This window comes from Symphalangus syndactylus, chromosome 13 (assembly GCF_028878055.3).
Source record: "Symphalangus syndactylus isolate Jambi chromosome 13, NHGRI_mSymSyn1-v2.1_pri, whole genome shotgun sequence".
In the NCBI taxonomy this organism is placed as follows: domain Eukaryota; kingdom Metazoa; phylum Chordata; class Mammalia; order Primates; family Hylobatidae; genus Symphalangus; species Symphalangus syndactylus.
Genome location: NC_072435.2, coordinates 77,753,500 through 77,775,860, shown reverse-complemented (window position 1 = coordinate 77,775,860; position 22,361 = coordinate 77,753,500). Strand labels below are relative to the sequence as shown.

The window sequence follows — 22,361 nt, the reverse complement described above, 5'->3', positions numbered from 1 at the left end:
TAGAACTAAAGAGACAGATGGACCTCAATACAGTAATAGTTGGGGACTTCACCTCACTCTCAGCATTGGACAGATCATCTAGACAGATAATCAACAAAAAAAGCCCATTAGATTTAAACTGCACACTAGATCAAACTAACAGAACAGACATTTATAAAACATTTCACCCAGCAGCTGCAGAATACACATTCTTTTCATCAGTACATGGAATATTCACCAGGATTAACCATATAATAGGACACAAAAAAGTCTCGAAAATTTTAAAAAATCAAAATCATACCAAGTATCTTATCTGACCACAATTAAATACAACTAAACATCAATAACAAGAGGAAAATTCAAACCTATACATGGAAATTTAAAAACATGCTCCTGAATGACCAATGGGTGAAAAAAAGAAAAAAAACAAACTAAGAATGAAGTTAAAAAATTCCTTGAAACAATGGAAAACAGAAATATAACATACCAAAACCTATTGAACACACCCAAAGCAGTATTAAGGGGTAAGTTTATAGCAATAAATAACTACATCAAAAATCTAGAAAGATTTCAAATAAAGAACCTAATGATACATCTCAAGTAATTAGAAAGGCAAGAACAAGCCAATTACAAAATTAGTAGAAGGAAAAAAATTAAGATCAGAGCAGAAATAAATGCAACTGAGAATTAAAAAGAGAACAAAACAAAAAATTGTTTTTTTGAAAAGATAAACAAAATCTACAATTAGTGAAACAAACAAAAAAAAACAAGCAAGAAGAACCAAATAAAGAAGATCCAAAACAAAAATATAGACATCACGACAGATACCACAGAATATAAAGACTCATTAGAAACTACTATGAACAGCTATACACCAAAAAATTAGAAAATGCAGTGCAAATAGACAAGTTCCTAGACACATACAACCTACCAGGATTGAACCAGGAAGAAACAGAAAACCTGAATAGACCAGTAACAAGTAACAGGTTTGAATCAGTGATTAAAAATCTTCCAACAAAGAAAGTTCCAGGACCGATGGCTTCACAGATGAATTCTACTAAAAGTTTAAAAAAGAATGAATACCAATTCATTTGAAACTATTGCAAAAAATTAAAGCATAGAGAATTCTTACTAACTCATTATACGAGGCCGGCATAATGCTGATACCAAAAGCAGATAAGGACACAACAACAAAAACATAAAACTACAGGCCAATACTTCTGACAAACATTAAACACAAAAATTATCAACAAAATACTAGCAAACTGAATCCAACAGAATATCAAAGATAATACACTATGATCAAGTGAGATATATCTCAGGAATGCATGGCTGGTTCAACATACACAAAGCAATAAATATGACATCACATCAACAGAATGAAGGACAAAAACTATAATATTATCTCAACAGATGTAGAAAAAGCACTTGATAAAATTCAACATCCCTTCATGATAAAAGCTTTCAACAACCTAGACATGGGATAAACATACCTCAACATAATAAAGGCCATATATATGACAATTCCATAGCTAACATCATACTGAAAGGGGGAAAACTGAAAGCTTTTCCTCTAAGAACTTTAACAAGGCAAAGATGCCCAGTCTTACCACTCTCATGCAACACAGTACTGGAAGTTCTAATCAGAGCAATTAGGCAAGAGAAAGAAATAAAGGACATCCAAGTTGGACAGAAGAAGGTAAAATTATCCCTGTTTCCAGATGATATGATCTTATATATAGAAAAACCTAAAGATTCTACCAAAAAAAGTCTTAGAACTAATAAACAAATTTAGTAAAATTGCAGAACATAAAATCAACATACAAAAATTATTGCATTTCTATACAAAATGAACTAGATTAAAAAATCAAGAAGTCAATTCCATTTACAATAGCTATAAAGGAAATAAAATATATATGAATAAATTTAACCAAGGAGGTAAAAGACCTCTACAAGGAAACTACAAAACACTGAAGAAACTGAAGTGGACAGAAACAAATGGAGAAACATCCCATGCTCATGGATCCAAAGCATTAATAATATTAAAATGACCATACTACCCAAAGAATGTACAGGTTCAATGCAATCCCTATCGAAATACTAATGTCATTCTACACAGAATTAGGAAAAAAAAGTCTTAAAATTTGTATGGAGTTACAAAAGATCCAGAATAGCCAAAGCAATCTTGAACCAAAAGAACAAAGCTGGAAGCATCACACTACTAGACTTCAAAATATTCTACAAAGCTGTAGTAACCAAAACAAAATGATACTGGCATAAAAACAGAAACACAGACAAATGCAATAGAACAGAGAACCCAGAAATAAATCCACATATCTGCAGGCAACTAATTTTTGATAAAGATGTCAAGAATATACATTGGGGAAAGAATAATCACTTGCATAAATGTTGCTGGGAAAACTGAATATCCATATGCTGAGGAATTAAACTAGACACCTCACCTCTCATCCCATACAAAAATCAACTCAAAATGGATTCAAGACCTAAATATAAGACCCAAAACAACAAAACTACTAGGAGAAAACATAGGGGAAATGCTTCAGGATATTGCTCTGGGAAAATATTTTTGAGTAAGACCTCAAAAGCACAGGCAACTAAAGCAAAAACAAGCAAAGAGGATTATATCAAACTAAAAAGCATTTAAATTAAATGCTTAAAAATTAGTCTCATTAGATCACAGAGATTGTAAGAAAATTTTAAAATGAAGAAAGTATCTCATTTAAGCTGTATATATACACCTTAAAGATAGATGTCAGAAGTATATTTATGGTCTCATGTTATAGACACGTATATTTATGTATATACATTATGATAAGTGAAATAAGCCAGGATCAGAACATTAAACATGGTATGTTCTCACATATGCAGAAGCTGGAAAAAACATTAATCTCATAGAAATAAAATATAGTACAGAGGATTCCAGAGGCTTGGAAGGGTAGGGTGAAGTGGGGAATAGGGAAATATTTGTTAAAGAATACAAAATTATAGGTAGTTTCACAATAGTTTGAAACTATTGTGGCACAAACATAGTAGAAACAGCATAAAAGTGTTTAATCACATGGCAAATGATTTTCTCCTCCTAGTTTCTACTTGGTCCATACTTCTTTTGACTGGTAAAATAGCTACTACCTTGATCCAGGGATCAAGTACTGAATGCATCATATTTCCAGAGCCATGAGAAAACAAATATACCTGTTATAGTCAAATGAGACTAACTCCTATTTTATTTCCCTCAGGTGAGTTAGGCTCTGATAAAACACTAGCAGGATAACAAAATTAAGTTCTAGCAGTCTATAGCACTGTATATTCAGGGTCTCATGAATGTATATTCATGGTATCATATCATAGACATCATTACTGAGTGTTAAAGCCAGTGAGAGCCTCTTCAACTTCCTGAAGATAAAAGGAAGGCATTGGAATGGAAGCATTGCCTGGTATAGATCATCCTTAGGCAAGAACAGACATGCAAACTTATAAACTGAGAGTGCACACTGAATGGCAGCTGAAAGTATTGGTTATGAATGCCATTGCTCCATACTGCTCAACTCCTAGTCTCTAGAAAAGGAACTAGCATGAATTAAGCTGTGCAGCAAGGCCCTAGTAGGGCCTACTTAGTGGGCTTTGAGTCACCTACAGGAAGATATCCAGTCCTAAAGAGAAACTAGAGTGGGAGACAATATATAAGAAATCATGCTCGGGTGCTTGAAGTTTGTTGACAGTGATTTTAACTCTAATATATTCTATGCGTTAGACCGCATACATCTTAGTACCCAAAATGTTTCATACATTTGATCAGTTTCGTCCCATCAGCCAGACTTTCATGAGTTAAAGTCCTGGATACAAGCAAATCTTTAACTCTTTAGTAAGATTCATCATTCCTTGATTTTTTTTCTGCCTTTATTTCAAACTTTAATTCCTTAATCTGTTTTAGAATTACATTTATTTTGTCTGTTGACAAGCATGAATTTTCTCTTTATTTTTTTGTTGTAGGTTTATTGTTTGCCTGATGATTGCTAGTTTTGGAAAAATGCCAAACAAGCATTCTTGTGCTCAATGTCTGTTAATAAGTTATATAAGTATGACAAACAGAAGCATGAGTTCTAGAGTTAGACAGCCTGGATTAGAATCCTTCCTCCCCAGTTTCCTAGATTTTGGGCTAAAGAAATCCACTTAACTTATGTCTCAATTTCCTCATCTATAAAACAATAATAATATCACTTATTTCATAAGGTCATCCTTAGTATTCAATGAGATAATATAAACAAAGCTTTTAGCACAGTGCCTGGCACAAAGCAAAGGTTTGGTAAACGTTAATTATCTCATGTTGTTTCTAAAAAATAAATATATTTTATAACAGTTTTGTATTACAGAAATTTTGAAAATAGGACAGAGAATTTCCATATACTGTATACTCTTTTCTTCTACTGTTAACATTTTACAATATGGTATATTTGTTATAATTAGTGAACCAGTATTGATACATTATTAACTAAAGTCCACATTATATTCAAATTTCTTTAGTTTTTATTTAATGTCCTTTTCCAGTCTAGAATCCCATCCAGGGAACCCACACTGCAATTAGTCCTCTTGGCTTTGACAGTTTCTCAAACCTGTCTTGATTTGCAGACCTTGACAGTTTTGAGAAGTACTGGTCAGGTATTTTGTAGAATGTTTCTCCACTGGGATTTGTCAGACACTTTTCTCATACATAGAGTTGGGATAGGCTTTTGAAAGAACTATCATAGGAATAAAGTACCATATTCCTCACCTTATAACAAGAGTACATACTAGCAGCATGAATTATCACTGTTCATGTTGAGCTTGATTACTTGGCTGAGATTCTGTTTGTCAGGTTCTTCACTGGAAAGTTCCTCTTTTTCCCCCGTTCACATACTATGCTCTTTGGAAAAAAGTCACTACGCACAGGCCACACTTAAAGAATGGGGAGTTTTGCTCTATCTCCTTGAGGAAGAAATATCTATATAAATTATTTGGAACTCTTTTCCATAGGACATTTGTCTCTTCTCCTCCATGTACTTATTTATTCAATTTGTTTTTTACAGTAAATCTATATAAGGGGGGTCTAGATAAGCAAAGGTGGACCATATACTGTAACTTTTAGAGTGTGGGTTGGATGAGTGGATTACAGACATAGTTGTTCAGAGACCCTCCCCACATCATATGTGATAAGAAGATGGGTTAGCAACTGAGGTAGTTCTCACCACTTGATAGTGGGACTGAAGGTTCTTGGTTAGGACATAATTGGCTTAAGAACTAAAGTAAGTGGATGTGAAGGTGAAGCCATCAGCAGATCCTGTCAAAAAAGTCAAGGAAGACAAAGCCATTGGCAAGGAGGCTGAAGTGTTCCTGATATTCTCAGGTTGATAGAGGAAGTTATCCAAAGATTAGTATCACTGTGATCTTCTGGAATAAATAGAGCAAAGGTAACTCAGTATGTTTATTACTTTTAGGTATGATTTCATTTTGCATGTAACTGATCTTCCTAAGCTTGAAACATATGGGCTTTTTGCTTTTTAGTTTTCAAGTTTTCTATTGATAGATCCTCAAGTTCAGAGATTCTTTCCTCATCTGTGTTCAGCCTAATAATAAGCCCATCAAAAACATTCTTCATTTCTATACTAGTATTTTTGTTTGTTTTTCTTTTCTTGGAGACAGAGTCTTGCTCTGTCATTCAGGCTGAAGTGCAGTGGCACAAGCACAGCTCACTGCAGCCTCAAACTCCTGGGCTCAAGCAATCCACCTGCCTCAGCTGCCCAAGTAGCTGGGACTACAGGTGCGTATCACCACACTAGCTAATTTCCGGATTTTTTGCTGAGATGGAATCTTACTACGTTGCTCAGCCTAGTCTCAAACTCCTGGGCTCAAATAATTCTTCTGTCTTGACCGTCCAAAGTGTTGGGATTACAGGTGTGAGCCACCATGGCTGGCTACTGTGACAGTATTTTTGATCTTTAGCATTTCCTTTTAGTTCTTTTTAAAAATTTCAATCTCTTTCCTTACATTTTCAGTTTGTTTTTGCAGGCTATCTACCTTGTCCATTAGAACTTTTAGTATATTACTCATTATTGTTTTAAATTCCTGGTCTGATAATTCTAACATTTTTGCCATATCTGAATTTGGTTCTGATGCTTGCTCTGTCTCTTCAATCTGTGTTTTTTGCCTTCTAGTACACTTTGTAATTTTCTCGATAGCCAGATATAGAATACTGGGTAAAAGTAACTGCTGTAAATAAGCCCTTAATGATATGATGGCAAGGTGTGAGGGGAGGGGAAATGATTTTCAATAGTTTGTAGTCCTATAATTGTGTCTCAGTCTTTTAGTGAGCCTGTGTCTCTGTACTACAAACTTTATCAGTGCTTCTCCGTATTTTTACCCTTTCTTGGGTGGCACAGGACGGCTAGAGTAGGCTGGAGTTGGATATTTTCTTTCTCCCCCATGGAAAGTTACATTTGGCTGGACCTAGGTATTTTCCTTCGCTCAGGTGAGTTAGGCTCTGATAAAACATTAGCAGGTTAAGTTCTGATTATATAGTTTCTTCTGAGAAACTATTCATAAGAAAGTATTCAGAAGAGTAGAATGCTCTGGCGTATTTCAAAAATGTTTATTTTTTTCCTCCCCTTGATGGAAGCAGGAGGCGATTTTTTTCTCCACTATTCTCTAAAACCAGGTTGAGCTCATTAAGGTAAAACTCACAAAGATGTGGGTGGTCTCTTATGAGTGGTTCTCTCTGTATTTTTTAATTCCCAAAGTTGTCCACACTGAGCCTCCAACAATTTGTCAATTACAGTTCAGGTTTTCCTACCCTTGCACAGGTTTCTGTGGCGGTTTCTGCTCCTGTAAGTTGTAAATCTCTGTATTTGCCTGTCTTTCCAGTTTGGGAGGTAGCAGTTTGCCCTGTGACCTCACTTCTCATAAGATCTGTGGATTTTTCTGTTGTTTTTAGCTTTTACTTGCTAAGACTGAGTGGCAGTTTCCAAGCTTTTATATGCTGGACTGGAAGCTATCCACTGTAAATGTTTTTGTGCAAAGTAAATAAGGTAATGTTTGTGATGTCCATAGCATAATATCTATCACAGAGTAAGTGTTTAGTAAATATTAACTATTATTAGTATCTTTTTAGTTATATACTAATAAATATACTAAGAAACATTTGCTGTGGTTATTATTAAAGACAAACTGGGAAAACGAAGCCAGAAGGAATGATAATAAATTTTTAAATGTATTAAGTTTAAGTAAAACTGTAGCTCTTAATTTGTGACAATAATGCTTAGGTTTGTGTTCTTGATATTAAATGCAAGACATGAAATGAGATATGCACTAAAGGTTTGCACTAGGTAAGACTAATTGGAAGGAAGATCAGTCAGATGAATGAAAAACATTTTTTTAAAACACCTAGAAAATAACCTAGAAATAAATTAGTGTAACCTTATCTATTCTCCTTTATTTATGCAAAAACTAGGAGAGTTTTCATTTTAGTGACTAAATAAAAATATGTATAAGCATCATGTTGATTGTGTTGTTACTTGTAGTACATATAAAGAGATTATAATAATTAAAAGGAGTATCATATAGTTAGCATTTACTATATACACTGTGTTAAGAGCTTTATGTATATTACCTAATTTAATCCTTCCTAAATCCTACGGCTTTCTTATAGCTATATTAAAGGGGAGGAAACTGACTAGTCCCAGTTCAATTACTTTAAGTAATAAAGCAACTGGGGACTAAATGAATAATTGATATAATAAATATTAATACCCTTTAGCTTTGATATAACATTATTATGTCCTTGTAACATTTTCAAGAAATCTATTTCATCCCTTTGACCACCTACTCTATTCTTCGTTTCAATTTATCATCAATTCAAAATACTGGAGTAATCCAAGTTCATTTAATATTTTAGTTAACAGCTTGTCCGAATAATGTTGAAAGCTGTTTTTTTTTTCCCCTCAGTGGAAGAATATTTATTACTATCAGTCAACAAGTTTACCTTTCTGCTTTCAGTAATATGTTATCAATTACTAACTTGGGCCTCCTATGATATTACAACTTTTCATGATTCTCCTATTTGAAGGCTTTTAAGATTTTTAATTTTAATTAGTTATATAAGCTGTAAATAGATGCATTTCAAAATTAAAACCATTCTCTCTTGCTTTACTTCTATTTCTCACTTGTACTGTTGTCTTGCTTTTTGACTGTATTTTGATTTGTAAACTGGCACATTTTTAACTCAAACTAAAAGAGGGAAACTCTCTGGAGATACATGACAGTAAACTTTCTACAATGACAAGAAGGATAAACTGGAAAAAAGATGAGGGAGGTCTTGTTTCAATATAATTTGGACCTTTTCACAAATGAGAGAAAATTAGAAGGGAAACTATTTTGTATTCTCTCAATTCATTACAAAATAGAAGTTCTTCTGTCTTTTCTGAAAATAATGAGTCATCATATACTGACCTTGGACTCATCTAATCCAAGCTTCTTTAGAGACCGTCTGACATAATCCAGAAAAGAAGAACATTTGGAATAAATTTTACCAACATGCCGATCACTGTAAAACAAAATTGAATAAATTTTTAGTTTTTCCAATGTAAATTTTAGATGGTTTTAAATTCAATCATGAAAGATTTTTAAATATTTTCTGTGGATATAGCACAAGATCCAAATGTGATCAAAATACAGTAATACTTTTGAGGACATTTTAAAGTTACATGTTATAATGTATTCAGGATCTGCTTCTGACAATTCTTATAACAAATAGCAGTGAAGGCTGTGAGAAAGAAGTTTTAAACACAGTATTAAAAAGCCTCATTTTTAAAAGGAACTATTGGTCTTTCAAAAGTTTCCATTGTGCTATGAAACACATTTGAGATTTACTGGCTCAGTATTACAATGCACATCTCATGACAACACCTGTTAGTAGAGGCAATAATTCAACAGCTATGCAAAGAGAACTTCTTCAATTCCAGCCACTGATCAAGCCCCATATAATGAGATGGATCTGACTTGATCTCATTTATGCCCTGCAAATTCTTTTTTTTTTTTTTTTGAGACAGAGTCTCGCTCTGTAGCCCAGGCTGGAGTGCAACGGCGTGATCTTGGCTCACTGCAAGCTCCGCCTCCTGGGTTCAAGCCATTCTCCAGCCTCAGCCTCCCAAGTAGCTGGGACTACAGGCGCCCACCACCACGCCCGGCTAATTTTTTGTATTTTTAGTAGAGACGGGGTTTCACCATGTTAGCCAGAATGGTCTCGATCTCCTGAACTCGTGATCTGCCCGCCTCGGCCTCCCAAAGTGCTGGGATTACAGGCGTTAGCCACCGCACCCGGCCGCAAATTCTTATTAATAATGTACACAAAGTAGCATGGGATGGTTTTGAATTTAAACAATACAATGCTACAGTACCACATCTCACAACTTTGGTTACAATTTAGGTGTAATGTAAAAATCAAGAGGATAAAAAAATTAACTACGAATTATCAAAAACAAGGAATAAAAACTCATTTACTCTTGGCAATATAAATATTAACACCTCTGATTAATTAGACATAATGTTCTATCAATTCTTCCTTTAAAATATATTCAAAACATATTTCTTCAGCTCAATTTCAAGACGGCATCTCAATTCCACTTTTTATTACATCATGTCCTGATTATTCCAACTATTTCCTAATTAAGACCTCTAAAACTGAAGTCTCTCTTCTTCACTTCTTCCTACATGTTATTTTCTAAGAGCCTTTTTATTTTGTCACTTTTCTGCTCCAAAAGCTGTCAATACCTCTCCCATTTATTGGGATAAATTTGAAACTCCTTGAACAATCAGGGCCCACTATAATCACATTTCTCAACTGCATATCCCATTACATTCCAGTGTTTAGTTTTTTCTCCTTAGATCAGTCTACTAATTGTTTCAGACTGTCTTCCACATTTCTGCCTTGGTACATTTGCTCATGCAGTTACCTCTTAATGGATTACACAGTTCCCCACTCTCTTCTACAACTTAGTTGAACTGAAGTCTTCCTTTATGATAAAGTGTAAATGTACATGTTCTTTTTGGTAACATGACTAATAATAATCTTTTCTAATTTTGAATTTCTATAGCCCCTACAATTCTTCCATTCATTTGTTATTTATCACTGCGTTGATTTAACAGTCACTTGAATAGGCATAGGTTCCAGAAGGCAGAAAATATATTTTTGTAGGTTTCTGTATCATTCTCAGATCCTACACATACAGGATCCTACACATACACATCATTCTCAGATCCTATACATCTTAGGTGTAAGAGATACCATATAATAGATATATATCTTATGGATCACAAAATAATTGATTTCACTGTGTAGCCAGGAAAATATGCCATTTAATATTAACTTCCTGCTGCTCAGCTTAAAAAAGTTGTTAAGCTTTGATTTTTTTTTTAATCCAAAAGGACAAGCACTTAAGTATTTCCCATAAGCCAGTTATTCTGGCTCCAATTTTATACCATTCTTCACTGTCTTAAAGAGTAGCTCTTGAGAAAAAGCATAGAATAGTACATAAGAGGGTGGCTTTCAGTCAGACTGCCTCTATCATCTGTGAGTTTCTTGTTCATTAAAATGGGATATCAATAGCATTTACTTCATAGAGTCACTATGAGGATTAAATTTCGTAACACATATAAGGTGCTCAGAACTGAGCCATGATGTAAGCTGTTGTTGTTACTTTCATTAATATTGCTTTTATAATTACTGGTATTATAGTCTAGATTTTGCTTTTATTATACAGTTAAAAGACCCTGAGTAAAATGTTCCCAAATAAGTATTAAACATTATAAGTGTAAGAGATGATATAGTATAAGTATAGGTGGTATTGATTTGTTTCCTGGGTGTTGTCCTTCAGACTACTTGAAAATAAGAGACACATTTTCAATTTTAATTTGGCCTTGTTTTAGTTTTCCCTTTCAAAATACACTACTTTTTACTGTAGCAAAGTATCACAGTATGGTTATTATAAGATTGCTTTTAGTGTGTTAAGCAGTAATTTGCTATATAAGACTTTTTCTTTAAGTCCTTTGTTAATCTGTATTATTTCAGACCTGTTTTTAGCAATAACAGGAAAAAAATCACTCAACTAGAACTAGAAAGTTGGTGATGTGATTATGTTACTTCACCTCTTTATGACACTGCCTCCCTCAACAACACTGGCATTCTCTTAGTTTCTTGAACACACTATGCTTTGAGCTACAAACACTATTCCTGGAACACTATATTCTCAATCCCTTTGCTTTGGAAAACCAAACTCCTCCTTTCAGATCCTATCTCAAATATTTCTTCCTTAGTTAAGCCTTTTCTGGCCCTCCAGAAGTTGGGCTCCTAACACAGAGAACTTTTCCTTCACATACTCTCTCTTCTTTGTTTCTCTGATCGTCTCCCCCTTGATATTTTAAGCCAGTGAATTATCCAAAGTGGGTGAACACATCCAAAGGAAAAGAGAATATCAAGATTTTTTATTTCTATTTTGTCTCTTTTAAATTTCAATTTCTGAGTTTACTGTAAAATCTATATAATATGCTAGTGGAGAGACATGTATACCACTTATAAAGAAATATTCATGTTTGCATACATGCTCAGAAATGTTTCTTGACAGAGGTGTGAAGCGTAAAAATATGTTTGAGACTACTACTTTAATCAGCTGGAACATAGCTGTCTTGCTCATAACAATATCCCCAGAACCTAGCATAGTACCTCACACAGCAGGATCTCCATAAATGAATTAAATAAATAATCTCTCAGCTAGCAGAAACAAATACATCTAGTTACACAATAAGAGAAAAATGCATTAATATAATAAATAGTTCTATCTATTGTATTCAAGTATAATAGATAAACATATAGGAAGGCTTAGTTATACAAATAAGTAATTTAAAATACAGAGCTACTGAAGAAATATGTAAGAGAAGGTGCAAAGTTAGCAATACAAATAATAGCTAGTATTAATTTTGTTTACTATGTACCAGTAATTCTTACATCCTTTGCTTCATTTACTCACTTAATCCATACAACAACCCCATGTGGTAGGTCCCATTATTATCCCCATTTTAAAGATTTTAAAGTAGACAGAGGTTAAGTAAACTTTCCAACATCTGACTTCATAATCTGGGATATTAACTATTAGTCAATATTACCTCCAGCATACTACTTGAATAGGATTCATACTCAATACTGTCAAACTGCAGATGAGGAATGGCCACTTCTGTGTTACAGGTAAACAGCAAAACAAATTCCATGACACCACACCAAAGTGTGTGTACATATTCTTACAGAAAAGCTATGCAGACCCTCCTGCTATAATTAAGGAAACAGAATTTTAGTGTTTTAGTGAAACTATGGGATACTAAATAATTCTAACAATTAAAAAATTATATGAGGGAATAGACTTCATAGGAAGGGGTTTGTTCTTCCCAAGTCATTTATTGCTAGACTTACTGCCCAAACTCATCAGCAATTAGGACCAGTCAGAAGTATGTTTATGATTTCCAAATGTTATACATGTTAATTAGGTTGCTTATTCATTCATTTAAAAAAAAATTAATTTAAACGTTGTATATGCATGATAGTGTAGTAGTTGGTATAGGTTTTGAACTAAAGACTGAAACAAGCTTGAATCTGCACTCTACCCTTATTAAACAACCTCTTTGCCTCTTCTTGATCATCAGTAGAATGGTGTTGTTAAATCTATCTCATAAGGCTGAGGATAAAATAAAATATTCAATATACAGTACATGGCTCAAGAAAAAAGGATATTTTTCAGAAAACAGAAATATCAGGTATAGTATTATTACCACTATTAAGTATAATGAATTAGACTTTAGAACTTTTGGAAGTTAGAGGTTACTTTTGCATGATATGAGATGAATTTCTAGAAGGCTTGGTGTTTCATAAAGTAATCTTAAAAATAATATCTGCAAAGTGATTTTATGATGTAGAATGTAATCTGCTCATTTGTAGGTGCAAGGAAAGGGAAATATTTCATTCATTAGTATTTAGAAGGGTCTATAGTTTCAAGGATAAATATTGTGATTAAAAATTATTTATTCATTCATTTATTTAATTTAGAAACAGGATCTCGCTCTGTTGGCCAGGCAGGCGTGCAGTGGCATGATCATAGCTCACTGCAGCCTCGAACTCATTGGCTCAAGCGATTCTCCTGCTTCGGCCTTCTGAGTAGCTGAGACTGCAGGTGTGAGTCACTGCACCTGGCTAAATACTGCAATTGTATTAGTTAAGCAACAGAAGAAAAAGAGGTAAGCCAAAGAATCCTTAAACAGAAAATAAAAGGGCAGAATAGAATTATTCACAAAAGGAATATGGGGTGTGTTATATTTTTCAGGAATGGCAGTCTTATTTATAAGAGAACGTGCTATAAAAGAAAATTCACAAAAATCTGTACAGTTTCTTGAGAGTATCATTTATGGCATTTTGGTCCAATAATGTTTTACTCTTCATATTTAATAATTTAAAATAAAAGCTTATAATTTCTTTATGTTGCCTCCATGTAGAAGTATTAATGTAACAATAGCTCAGTCTAGAAGAAATTTTTAACATATGGAGGCTTATGGGCACAGAAACTTCTGTCATTAAACAGACATGATAGAAAAGAATAAAAGGAGAGCAAAAATCATTCACCAAAGAAAAAAGATGTCATACTGTGTTCCTAAGATAAACTGTTTACTGTAGTTAAAAGAAAATATTAACATTTAAACATATTAAGATTTCAGAAGAATTCTCGAAAATATTTTATAGTCCCTATCAATATTTGTGATATTAAAATTATGACAAAATATTTATTTTGTTATTGTCATTTCCTTTGGAGTTGCTAGGCAAATAATCACTTAAATCCCAAATGAGACCCTAAAAATCAGAATAATTATTTTCATGATTTTCCTGTGTTTTTCAGAGTGGGCTCCACAAAACAGTGTTTAATTGTCTATATATAGTTGGGAGAAGAAAGATTGTATGAACAGGTAAGCATAGGTTTCAACAGAGTTAAAGAGATTTCTTTTAATAATAATAAAGTATCACTCAGTATGTTCCAGGCATTGTTGTTAAGTACTTTATAGATTTTAACTTCATTTTCAAAACACCCTTTTGAGGTAGGTACTGCTATTAACCCCAATTTACAGATGGGAAAACTTAGGCAAAAAGATATAAAATAATATGCCCAAGACTACACTGATATGATGCAGTGGGGATACTGGGATTAGAAACCAGGCAGTAGAGCTCCTGTGCTTATGTTCTTAATGGTGACACACTGCTGTCTCTCACCAAACTATTAGGAGTCTTTAAAATATAAATACGAAGTCTTAAAGAGGAGGATACTGCATGAAGCATTCACTTTTGAGAAATTCTTTTCTTCCTAGGTATTTTCACAGAATCATTGCACTTTAGGACAACAATCTGGAGAATAGTTACAGAATAATCAAAGTCTGATTTATCCTCTTTCAAAAGCTTTTCTAAAATACTCTGGAGTCAGGTTCTTTGGTTCTATTACTTGAAGTGAACGAAAGGAAACAAAAAATCATTTGAGATGGGAGATGATCAACAACACAAATAAATAAAACATGTACTATTAATATATTAGATGGTAAGAGCTGATGAAAACCTGGTGATAGAGGAGAGAAAGCAGATATGAAAGGTTAGAGAGGAGTGATGGTAAATAGTGGATATCTCAAAGATAATAATTTTGAATAAAAGACCTGAAGAAAGAGAGTGAGCTAACCAAGTGGCTATCTGTGGAAGAGTTCCAGGCAGAGAATGTGGCATAATCAAAGGCCCTGAGTAGAGAAGCGTTTCTGGTATTTTCAAGGAACGTTAAGGAAATTAGTCTATCTGGCATAGACATGAACAAAGGGAAGAAGGGTAGAAATGAGGTCAGAGAAAAAATGAAGAGCCAGATGACATAAGGCTTTGCAGATCACAGGAAAAACATTAGCTTTACTTTTGAGGTAAACAGAAGCCACTGGAAGATTGTGAGCAGGAGCCCACTTAAAAATATCAATGGTATCACTGTAGCTATTGTGTGAAGAATAGGTTATAGTGAGCAAAAGTAGAAGAGAGAGACCAACTAGGAAATTATTACAATAATCTGGGTGAAAGATGATGGTGGCTTGGACCAGAGTGATAAAAGTGAAAAAAAATTACATATATTCTCAAGGGAGAGGTTATAAAGTTGCTGAAAGTTTGAACCTAGGCAGTGAGAGAGAAGAGTCAAGGCTGTCTTAAGGATTTCTGGTCTGAGTACCTGGAAGAATATGATTGTCATTAACAGGTGAATTTGGGATTCACCAGTATAGATGATACTTAAAGCCACCAGATGGGATGAAATAAGGTATGTAGTAGGTATAGACAGAAAAAAAAAAAAGCCACCTCAACAATTAGAGGTTTGAAAATGAGAAATCAGCAAGAAAACTGAAAAAAGAACAAGAGAGAAAGGTGAGTATATTCTGAGTCTTTCCCTAGAATATGAGAGAAAGAAGTGTTTCAATAAAGAGTGGAAAATTGGGTGCAATACTAATGGCAGGCAAAGTAAGAAGAGGACTGAGAATGGATCATGCAATTTAATAACATAGGGTCATTCATCTTCCAGAAAAGGGTGATTTGCTGGAGTGATGGAAATAAAATCTTACCGAAACATGTTTAAGGGAAATGGGAAAGAAATTGGCAGCACTTTCAAGGAATTTTGCTATAAAGGAAAGAACTAACATAAAACAGTGGTTAGAGGGGAAAATTGGGTGCAAAGAGGATTTTTAGAATTTGTGCTCTTAAGCACTATGATATACCATTTCATTTAATAAAACTGAAAAAACGGTCATCAAGAAACTCAGAAGGTAGCAGAGGAGTAGAAATACAATCAATTGTATTATTCAGGTTCAGTAAGAACAGTGAATCACAGCTTAAGTATTATAGGAGAACAGAAAAAGAAGAAAAGGAGGAAAGAAAGCTATCACAGAGATGTCTTCTAAACTGGATTTTAAAAAACCCAGAATTTCACCTTCCAGAGGTCCTGGAATGAAAGGATGACAGAAATAGGGAGGAGAATATTCCAGGTAGAGAGAACAACTCCAAGAAAACATCCAAAGTATAAAAATAATGGCATGGGAAATGAATAATCTGGCATGCCAGGACAGTGTGCATGGGCAGCTGTTCATGGTGCAAAGGAAGAATGGGATGATGGGTTAGGCTGGAATGAAAATTAGTAACAGATTTGAAATGGCCTTGAATGCCACAATAATAGTTTAGGTTTAGGCATAAAGAATTATTAGCAAACATTTGAAAGTTAGAAAAGTGACATGACTATTTGGGAAAGACAAATGATGAGAAGTTAAGAACAGATTAAAAAGGGCCCCTCTGTCAGAATAAAGCATGGTCAGCATGCTAAAAAGGAATCAGTATACTTTCTTTTAATAAAAGTGAATGCACTGGATCTAATTAAAATTCTACTCAAGTGAATCCAACAACACCCACATGCTTCTCCAAAAATGCAATTGTAAGAACATGGTTTACTTGTAACACTTTCCAAGGAAGCAGCATTTTTGAGGGAGATTTTAGAGAAAGGTGAAGCAGAGGTATACTAAATAAATGAAAGCAAACACATGCAGGACAGATTGTACCAAAATTCAGTTTCTCCATAATCACAAAATATTTATGAAATTATTGTAACATTATTATTATTTTGTGCCTTTTGTATGCTAATACACACTGAAAGACTTAAAAGATCAACAACATAAAATTTTGCTATAAATAGCTATCATTTAAGGGAGCTCCAAAAAATCTTCAAGTTACTTTTCAGTTTAAAAGATACCTTCTAATTTCAACTTGACCACACATTATGGATTAAACAATTATCTTTAATTTTGTGAGATAGTTTTTAAGATCACTCTCCTATTTGATTATAGCAAAATCACAATTAAAATTAAACTAGGTAACATAATTATAGGTAGCAAAATACTATATATATTTTTTGTATAGCTGTATACATTTCTTATTATGCAAGAGAATAATAAAGTGAAAAATGCGTACAAATTGGATTTTCCCTGTTTTCTTTCCAAGTGTTTTAAAAGAGATTTTTAATCCATGAAATTCCTTCCTTGGCGTTTTATTCCCCTTAGAAAGTTTCTATTATAGATAAGGACTAATTAGAAATAAATTTCTATAAATTACTGAGTTTTAACATAAATGGGCTAAATCACAATTATAAATAATAAAGTTAAAATGTTATCCTTAAATCCCTGAAAAAGGCTTACTTCTAACCTTAGGCTATATAAACAATTACACTTAAAGAACTTTCAGGATAATGTTTCAATTATTCTAAAACAGTATTATTACTAGAAGATGATTTATTTTAGCTAGCAAGAAAAATAAACAAAATGCAAAAGAAGTAATTAAGTGACCTTATTTTCTGTCTTTAGTACTATTGCTGGCCAGTAATTCCAATAACCTTGATTTACAATGATAACACAAACAGCCTTGCAAATCAACTCATATTAAAAATATCTCAAAGAGAATTTACCATTAAAAACAAGAATGGGATGGTGAAAACCTTTCTGGACTATGAATTTAGTCCTGATCCTGGTTCTTTCAGGCTATATGACTTTAGACAAGATTTTAACCACTTATTTTAATTTTTCTTAACATTATAATAAGGTGCCTATATTAGATATCGGGAGTATAATATGCGGCTCAACTGACTGTGGGGTATAGCCTGATAAAAGATTAATACTTTAGTGATACTAAACAAAAGCAATAAGCATTTACAAAATATGTGTAAGTCATAAAGAATGTAAATAAAACAAACTCTTGTACCCAACACCAAACTTGAGAAATACATTACTAGTATTAAATACCTTGATTTCTATATGTACTTCTCCTCTTCCCCACCTTATCACTCTGCCTAATAATCCATTGTTCCCCCTAACTCCCACAGGAAACTATGATACTGAATCCTGTGTTTACCTTATGTTGTTCTTGCTTGTTTACCACATATTTATACTCCTAAATTATTCAGTTTTGCTCTTTTCTGAATTATATAAGTGGAACCATTTTATAGGAGTTTTTCTGAGATTTCAGTTAAAATTATATTCACAAGATTCAACCACATTGATGCATGTAGCTGTAATTCATACATTTTCATTGTGGTATATAAAATACTTCTATATACACGAATGTAATACAATTTATCCATTCTTCTATTAATGAGTTTTTTGTTTCTGGATTTTTGCTCTTATAAACATTGCTGCTATTGATCATTCTTGTAAAAGTTTCTAGAAGCATACATGTAAGACTTTGTCTAATATATATACTTAGGTGTAAAACTGCTGAGACATGTATATATATTTTCCATTTTATTAGATAATGCTAACTTGTTTTCATTTTATTGATCTTCCATGGGTTTTTTTCAGTCTCAATTTTATTTATTTATGCTCTGATCTTTATTATTTCTTTCTTTAGAATTTTGGATTTGGTTTTTCCTTTTCTAGTTCCTTGAGGTATATTATTAGGTCATTTATTTCAAGTTTTTCTACTTTTTTGATGTAGGTGTTTATTGCTATATACTTCGCTCTTAAGGTTTCTTTTGCTGAATCCTATACAGTCTGGTATGTTGTCTTCATTTTCATTTGTTTCAAGAAATTTTAAGGCCAGACGTGGTGGCTCATGCCTGTAATCCCAGCACTTTGGGAGGTCGAGGCCCTCAGGTGGATCATCTGAGGTCAGGAGTTCGAGACCAGCCTGGCCAATATAGTGAAACCCCGTCTCTACTAAAAGTACAAAAATTAGCCAGGTGTGGTAGCGTACACCGGTAATCCCAGCTACGAGGGAGGCTGAGGCAGGAGAATAGCTTGAATCCGCGAAGTGGAGGTTGCAGTGAGCCGAGATTGTGCCACTGCACTCCAGCCTGGGCGACAGAGCGAGACTCTATCTCAAAAAAAAAAAAAAAAAAAAAAAAAAAAAAAAAAAAAAAAAATTTAAAATTTCCTTTTTAACTTCTTAATTGACCCGTTGGTCATTCAGGGTCATGTCGTTTAATTTCCATGTATTTGTACAGTTTCCAAAGGTTCTCTTGTTATTGATTTCTAGGTTTATTCCATTGTAGTCAGAAATGATATGATTTCTACTTTTTTGAATTGGTTGAGACTTGTTTTGTGGCTAACATATGATCCTGGGTAATGATCCATGTGCTGATGAAAAGAATATATATGCTGCAGCAATTGGATGAAATGTCCTGTAAATGTCAGTTAGGTCCAGTTATTCTACAGTGTAGTTTAACACAAAGTTTCTTTGTTATATTTCTGTCTGGTTAATCGGTACATTACTAAAAGTGGGGTGTTCAGGTCCCCTATTATTATTGCAGTGCAATCTATCTCTCCCTTTAGATCTATTAATATTTGCTTTATATATTTTCATGCTCTGGTGCTGGGTGCATATACATTTACAATTGTTATATCCTGCTGAACTTATCTGCTTAGCATGATATAATGACCCTCTTTGTCTCTTTTGGCTTGAAGTCTATTTTATGTGATGTAAGTATAGTTGACCCTTAAACAACATGGGGATTAGGGGTGCCGACATCCTGTGCAGTAAAAAATTTGCATGTAACTGCCGACTACTCCAAAATTTAACTACTACTAGTGTACTTTTGACCAGAAGCTTTACTGATATCATAGGCAATTAAAACATATTTGTATTTCACAGAAAGTACTAGCTTTTTGCACAAACTGTTATAGCTGCAGCAAAGGTGTTAGGAATTTCTTTTTCTCTTTTTACAGTAGCCCTTATGCTGGATTCATTTATTTTGAAATGGTGGGCAACCACAGCTGCAGACCTCAATCTATGGTACATATCAAGCAAATCAACTTTTTCTTGTAATGTCATGACTTTGCATATCGGGAGCACTTCCAGGATCACTAGTAGCACTTAATATGGGTATCATGGTATTGTTATTCAAGGTTTATGGTACTGCCCTAAAGACAATGAAAAATACACAAGAACTGTGAGAGATCACTTTTTACTGTGATAAACAATTCATTGGAGAAACAAACTGCTCCAGAGATTTGCAACACAAAGTGTTTTAAACGAATACTCACACACTTGAGCTCAATACAATGCCAATAAGAGGTGGCTATAAAATTATTACACTATATACTATAGCTAATTTAATGTGGTTATGATTTAATATTTCATACTTATATTAGTTTACATTTCTCTTGACTGTGAATAGTGCCACATATGGTCTGTGTTTGTGTGCATAAGTTTTTATATAAATTTTGACTCATTATAGATTTGTATGTATTTTATGGTAGCAAATGATAAACAATATGCATATATTTTATGCATTCAAGATAGACCTCATTTTCTTAATTTGTTGATATTTTTAGGCTACATGGTTTGTGTACGAGTTTATTCAATTGTCAGAAGTCTCAAATATATTTTCCAATGTACTTATTAAAAAAATACTGCATATAAGTGGACTCGCACTTGGGTTTTGCTTTTCTAGTTCCTGGAGGTATACTATTAGGTCGTTTATCTCAAGTTTTTCTACTTTTCTTGATGTATGTGTTATATACTTTGCTCTTAATATTTCTTTTGCTGAATTCTATAGAGTCTGGTATATTCAACTCTGTGTTGTTCCAGGGTAACTGTATATAGCAATACCTGTTCTTCTTTGGTTTCCATTTGAATGGAGTATCTTTCTTCCATCTCTGTACTTTTGGTCTATGTGTGTTGTCTTTACAGGTGTAGTGAGCTTCCTGTAGGTAGCATATAATAGCTGGGTCTTGTTTTTCTGATCTATTTAGCTACTTTATATCTTTTAATAATTTTGTCAATTTACTTTCAATGCTATTGATTGGTAAGGAATTACTACTGCCATTTTGTTACTACAAAAAAGCTAAAAAAACCTCTATAACTCCATCACCCCACATTTTGACTTTTTGATGTCTGTTTACTTTTTTATGCCTATCTCTTAACAAATGTTATTATTTTTGATATATGTCTTTTTGTCTTTATAGCAGGGATATGAATTGCGTGCATACCACATTTACAGTATTAAGAGTCTTCTGAATTTTTGTCTGTGTACTTACTTTTACCAATGAGTTTTATACCTTCAGCTGATTTTCCTGTTGCATGTTAGCATCCTTCTCTTTCCGACTGAAGAACTCCCTTTAGCATGTCCTGTAAGACACCTCTGGTGGTAATAAATTTCTTCAGCTTCTGTTTATCTGGGAAAGTATCTCCCTTCATATTTGAAAGGTGGCTTTGCTGGCCACCATATTATTGGTTGACAGTTTCTTTGGCACTTTGAATGTCCTCCCACTTCCTCCTGGCCTCAATTTTCCACTGAGAAGTCTGTTGCCAGATGAATTAGAGCTGCTGTTCCCTTGCTGCTTTTTTGATCCTTTCTTTGTCTTTTACTTTTGAGATTTTGATTATTATATGTCTTAGAGTAGTCTTCTTTGGGTTGAGTTCAAAAGGCTTTAACTTTCCTACATTGAAGTATTTGTATCATTTTCTGAGTTTAAAAGTTTTCTGTATTATTTCCTTGAATAAGCTCTCTATCCTTTACACTTTTTCAACTCCATTTTGAAGGCTGCTATAGTCTGAGTATTTGACCCTTCCAAACCTCATGTTGAAATTTGATCCTCAGTGTTGGAGATGTTGGAGGTGGGGCCTAATGGGAAAAGTTTAGGCCATAGGGACAGATCTTTCATGAATAAGTTATTGCCCTCCTGGGTGGGGGGATAGTGAGTGAGTTCTTGCTCTATTAGTTTCCACAAGACCTGGTTGTTAAAAAGAGCCTTGGCACCTCCCCTCTCTTTTGCTTCCTCTCTTGCCATGTGGTTTCTGCACATGCTGTCTATACTTTGCCTTCTGTCATGAATGAAAGCAGCTGAGGCCCTCTCCATAATCCAAGGAGATATTGGGACCATTCTTCTTGTATAGTCTGCTTAACTGTGAGCCAAATAAATCTCTTTTCTTTATAAATTACTCAGCCTTTCTTATTCCTTTACAGCCACATAGAAATGGACTAATGCCATGACTTAAATTTACTCTTTTGAGGTTATTTTCTGCATTCTTTTCTTTTTTCTTTTTCTTTTTTTTTTGTCTCCTCTGACAGTGTATTTTCAGATAGGCTGTGTAGGCTCTAGGCTACTTTCTTTCAGCACTTTGAAGATATCACTAACTTCTAGCTTCCACTGTTTATGCTGAGAATTCAGCTGGCAGACTAATTTAGTTCCTTTGGGGGTATTCTGCTTCCCTCCTTCACTCCGCTCACCTCTGGCTGCTTTAAGATTTTTCCCTTTGT

At 33.8% G+C, this 22,361-nt stretch overlaps 1 protein-coding gene across 9 annotated transcripts in view; it reads right to left on the bottom strand.

Moving 5' to 3' along the window:
- The window catches only part of METTL25 (methyltransferase like 25), a 122,780-nt gene that overhangs the window by 12,344 nt on the left and 88,075 nt on the right, over positions 1–22,361 (bottom strand). For 6 of the 9 annotated variants that reach the window (XM_055236253.2, XM_055236256.2, XM_055236255.2 and 3 more), the window contains one exon: positions 8,479–8,572. The exons of 2 other annotated variants lie outside the window; for them this stretch is intronic. In XM_055236253.2, the coding sequence (XP_055092228.1) occupies positions 8,479–8,572 (94 nt within the window). Of the gene's footprint in view, positions 1–2,777; positions 5,425–8,478; positions 8,573–22,361 lie in introns of those variants that run through there. One more of the 9 variants, XM_055236258.2, reaches the window with a different exon arrangement.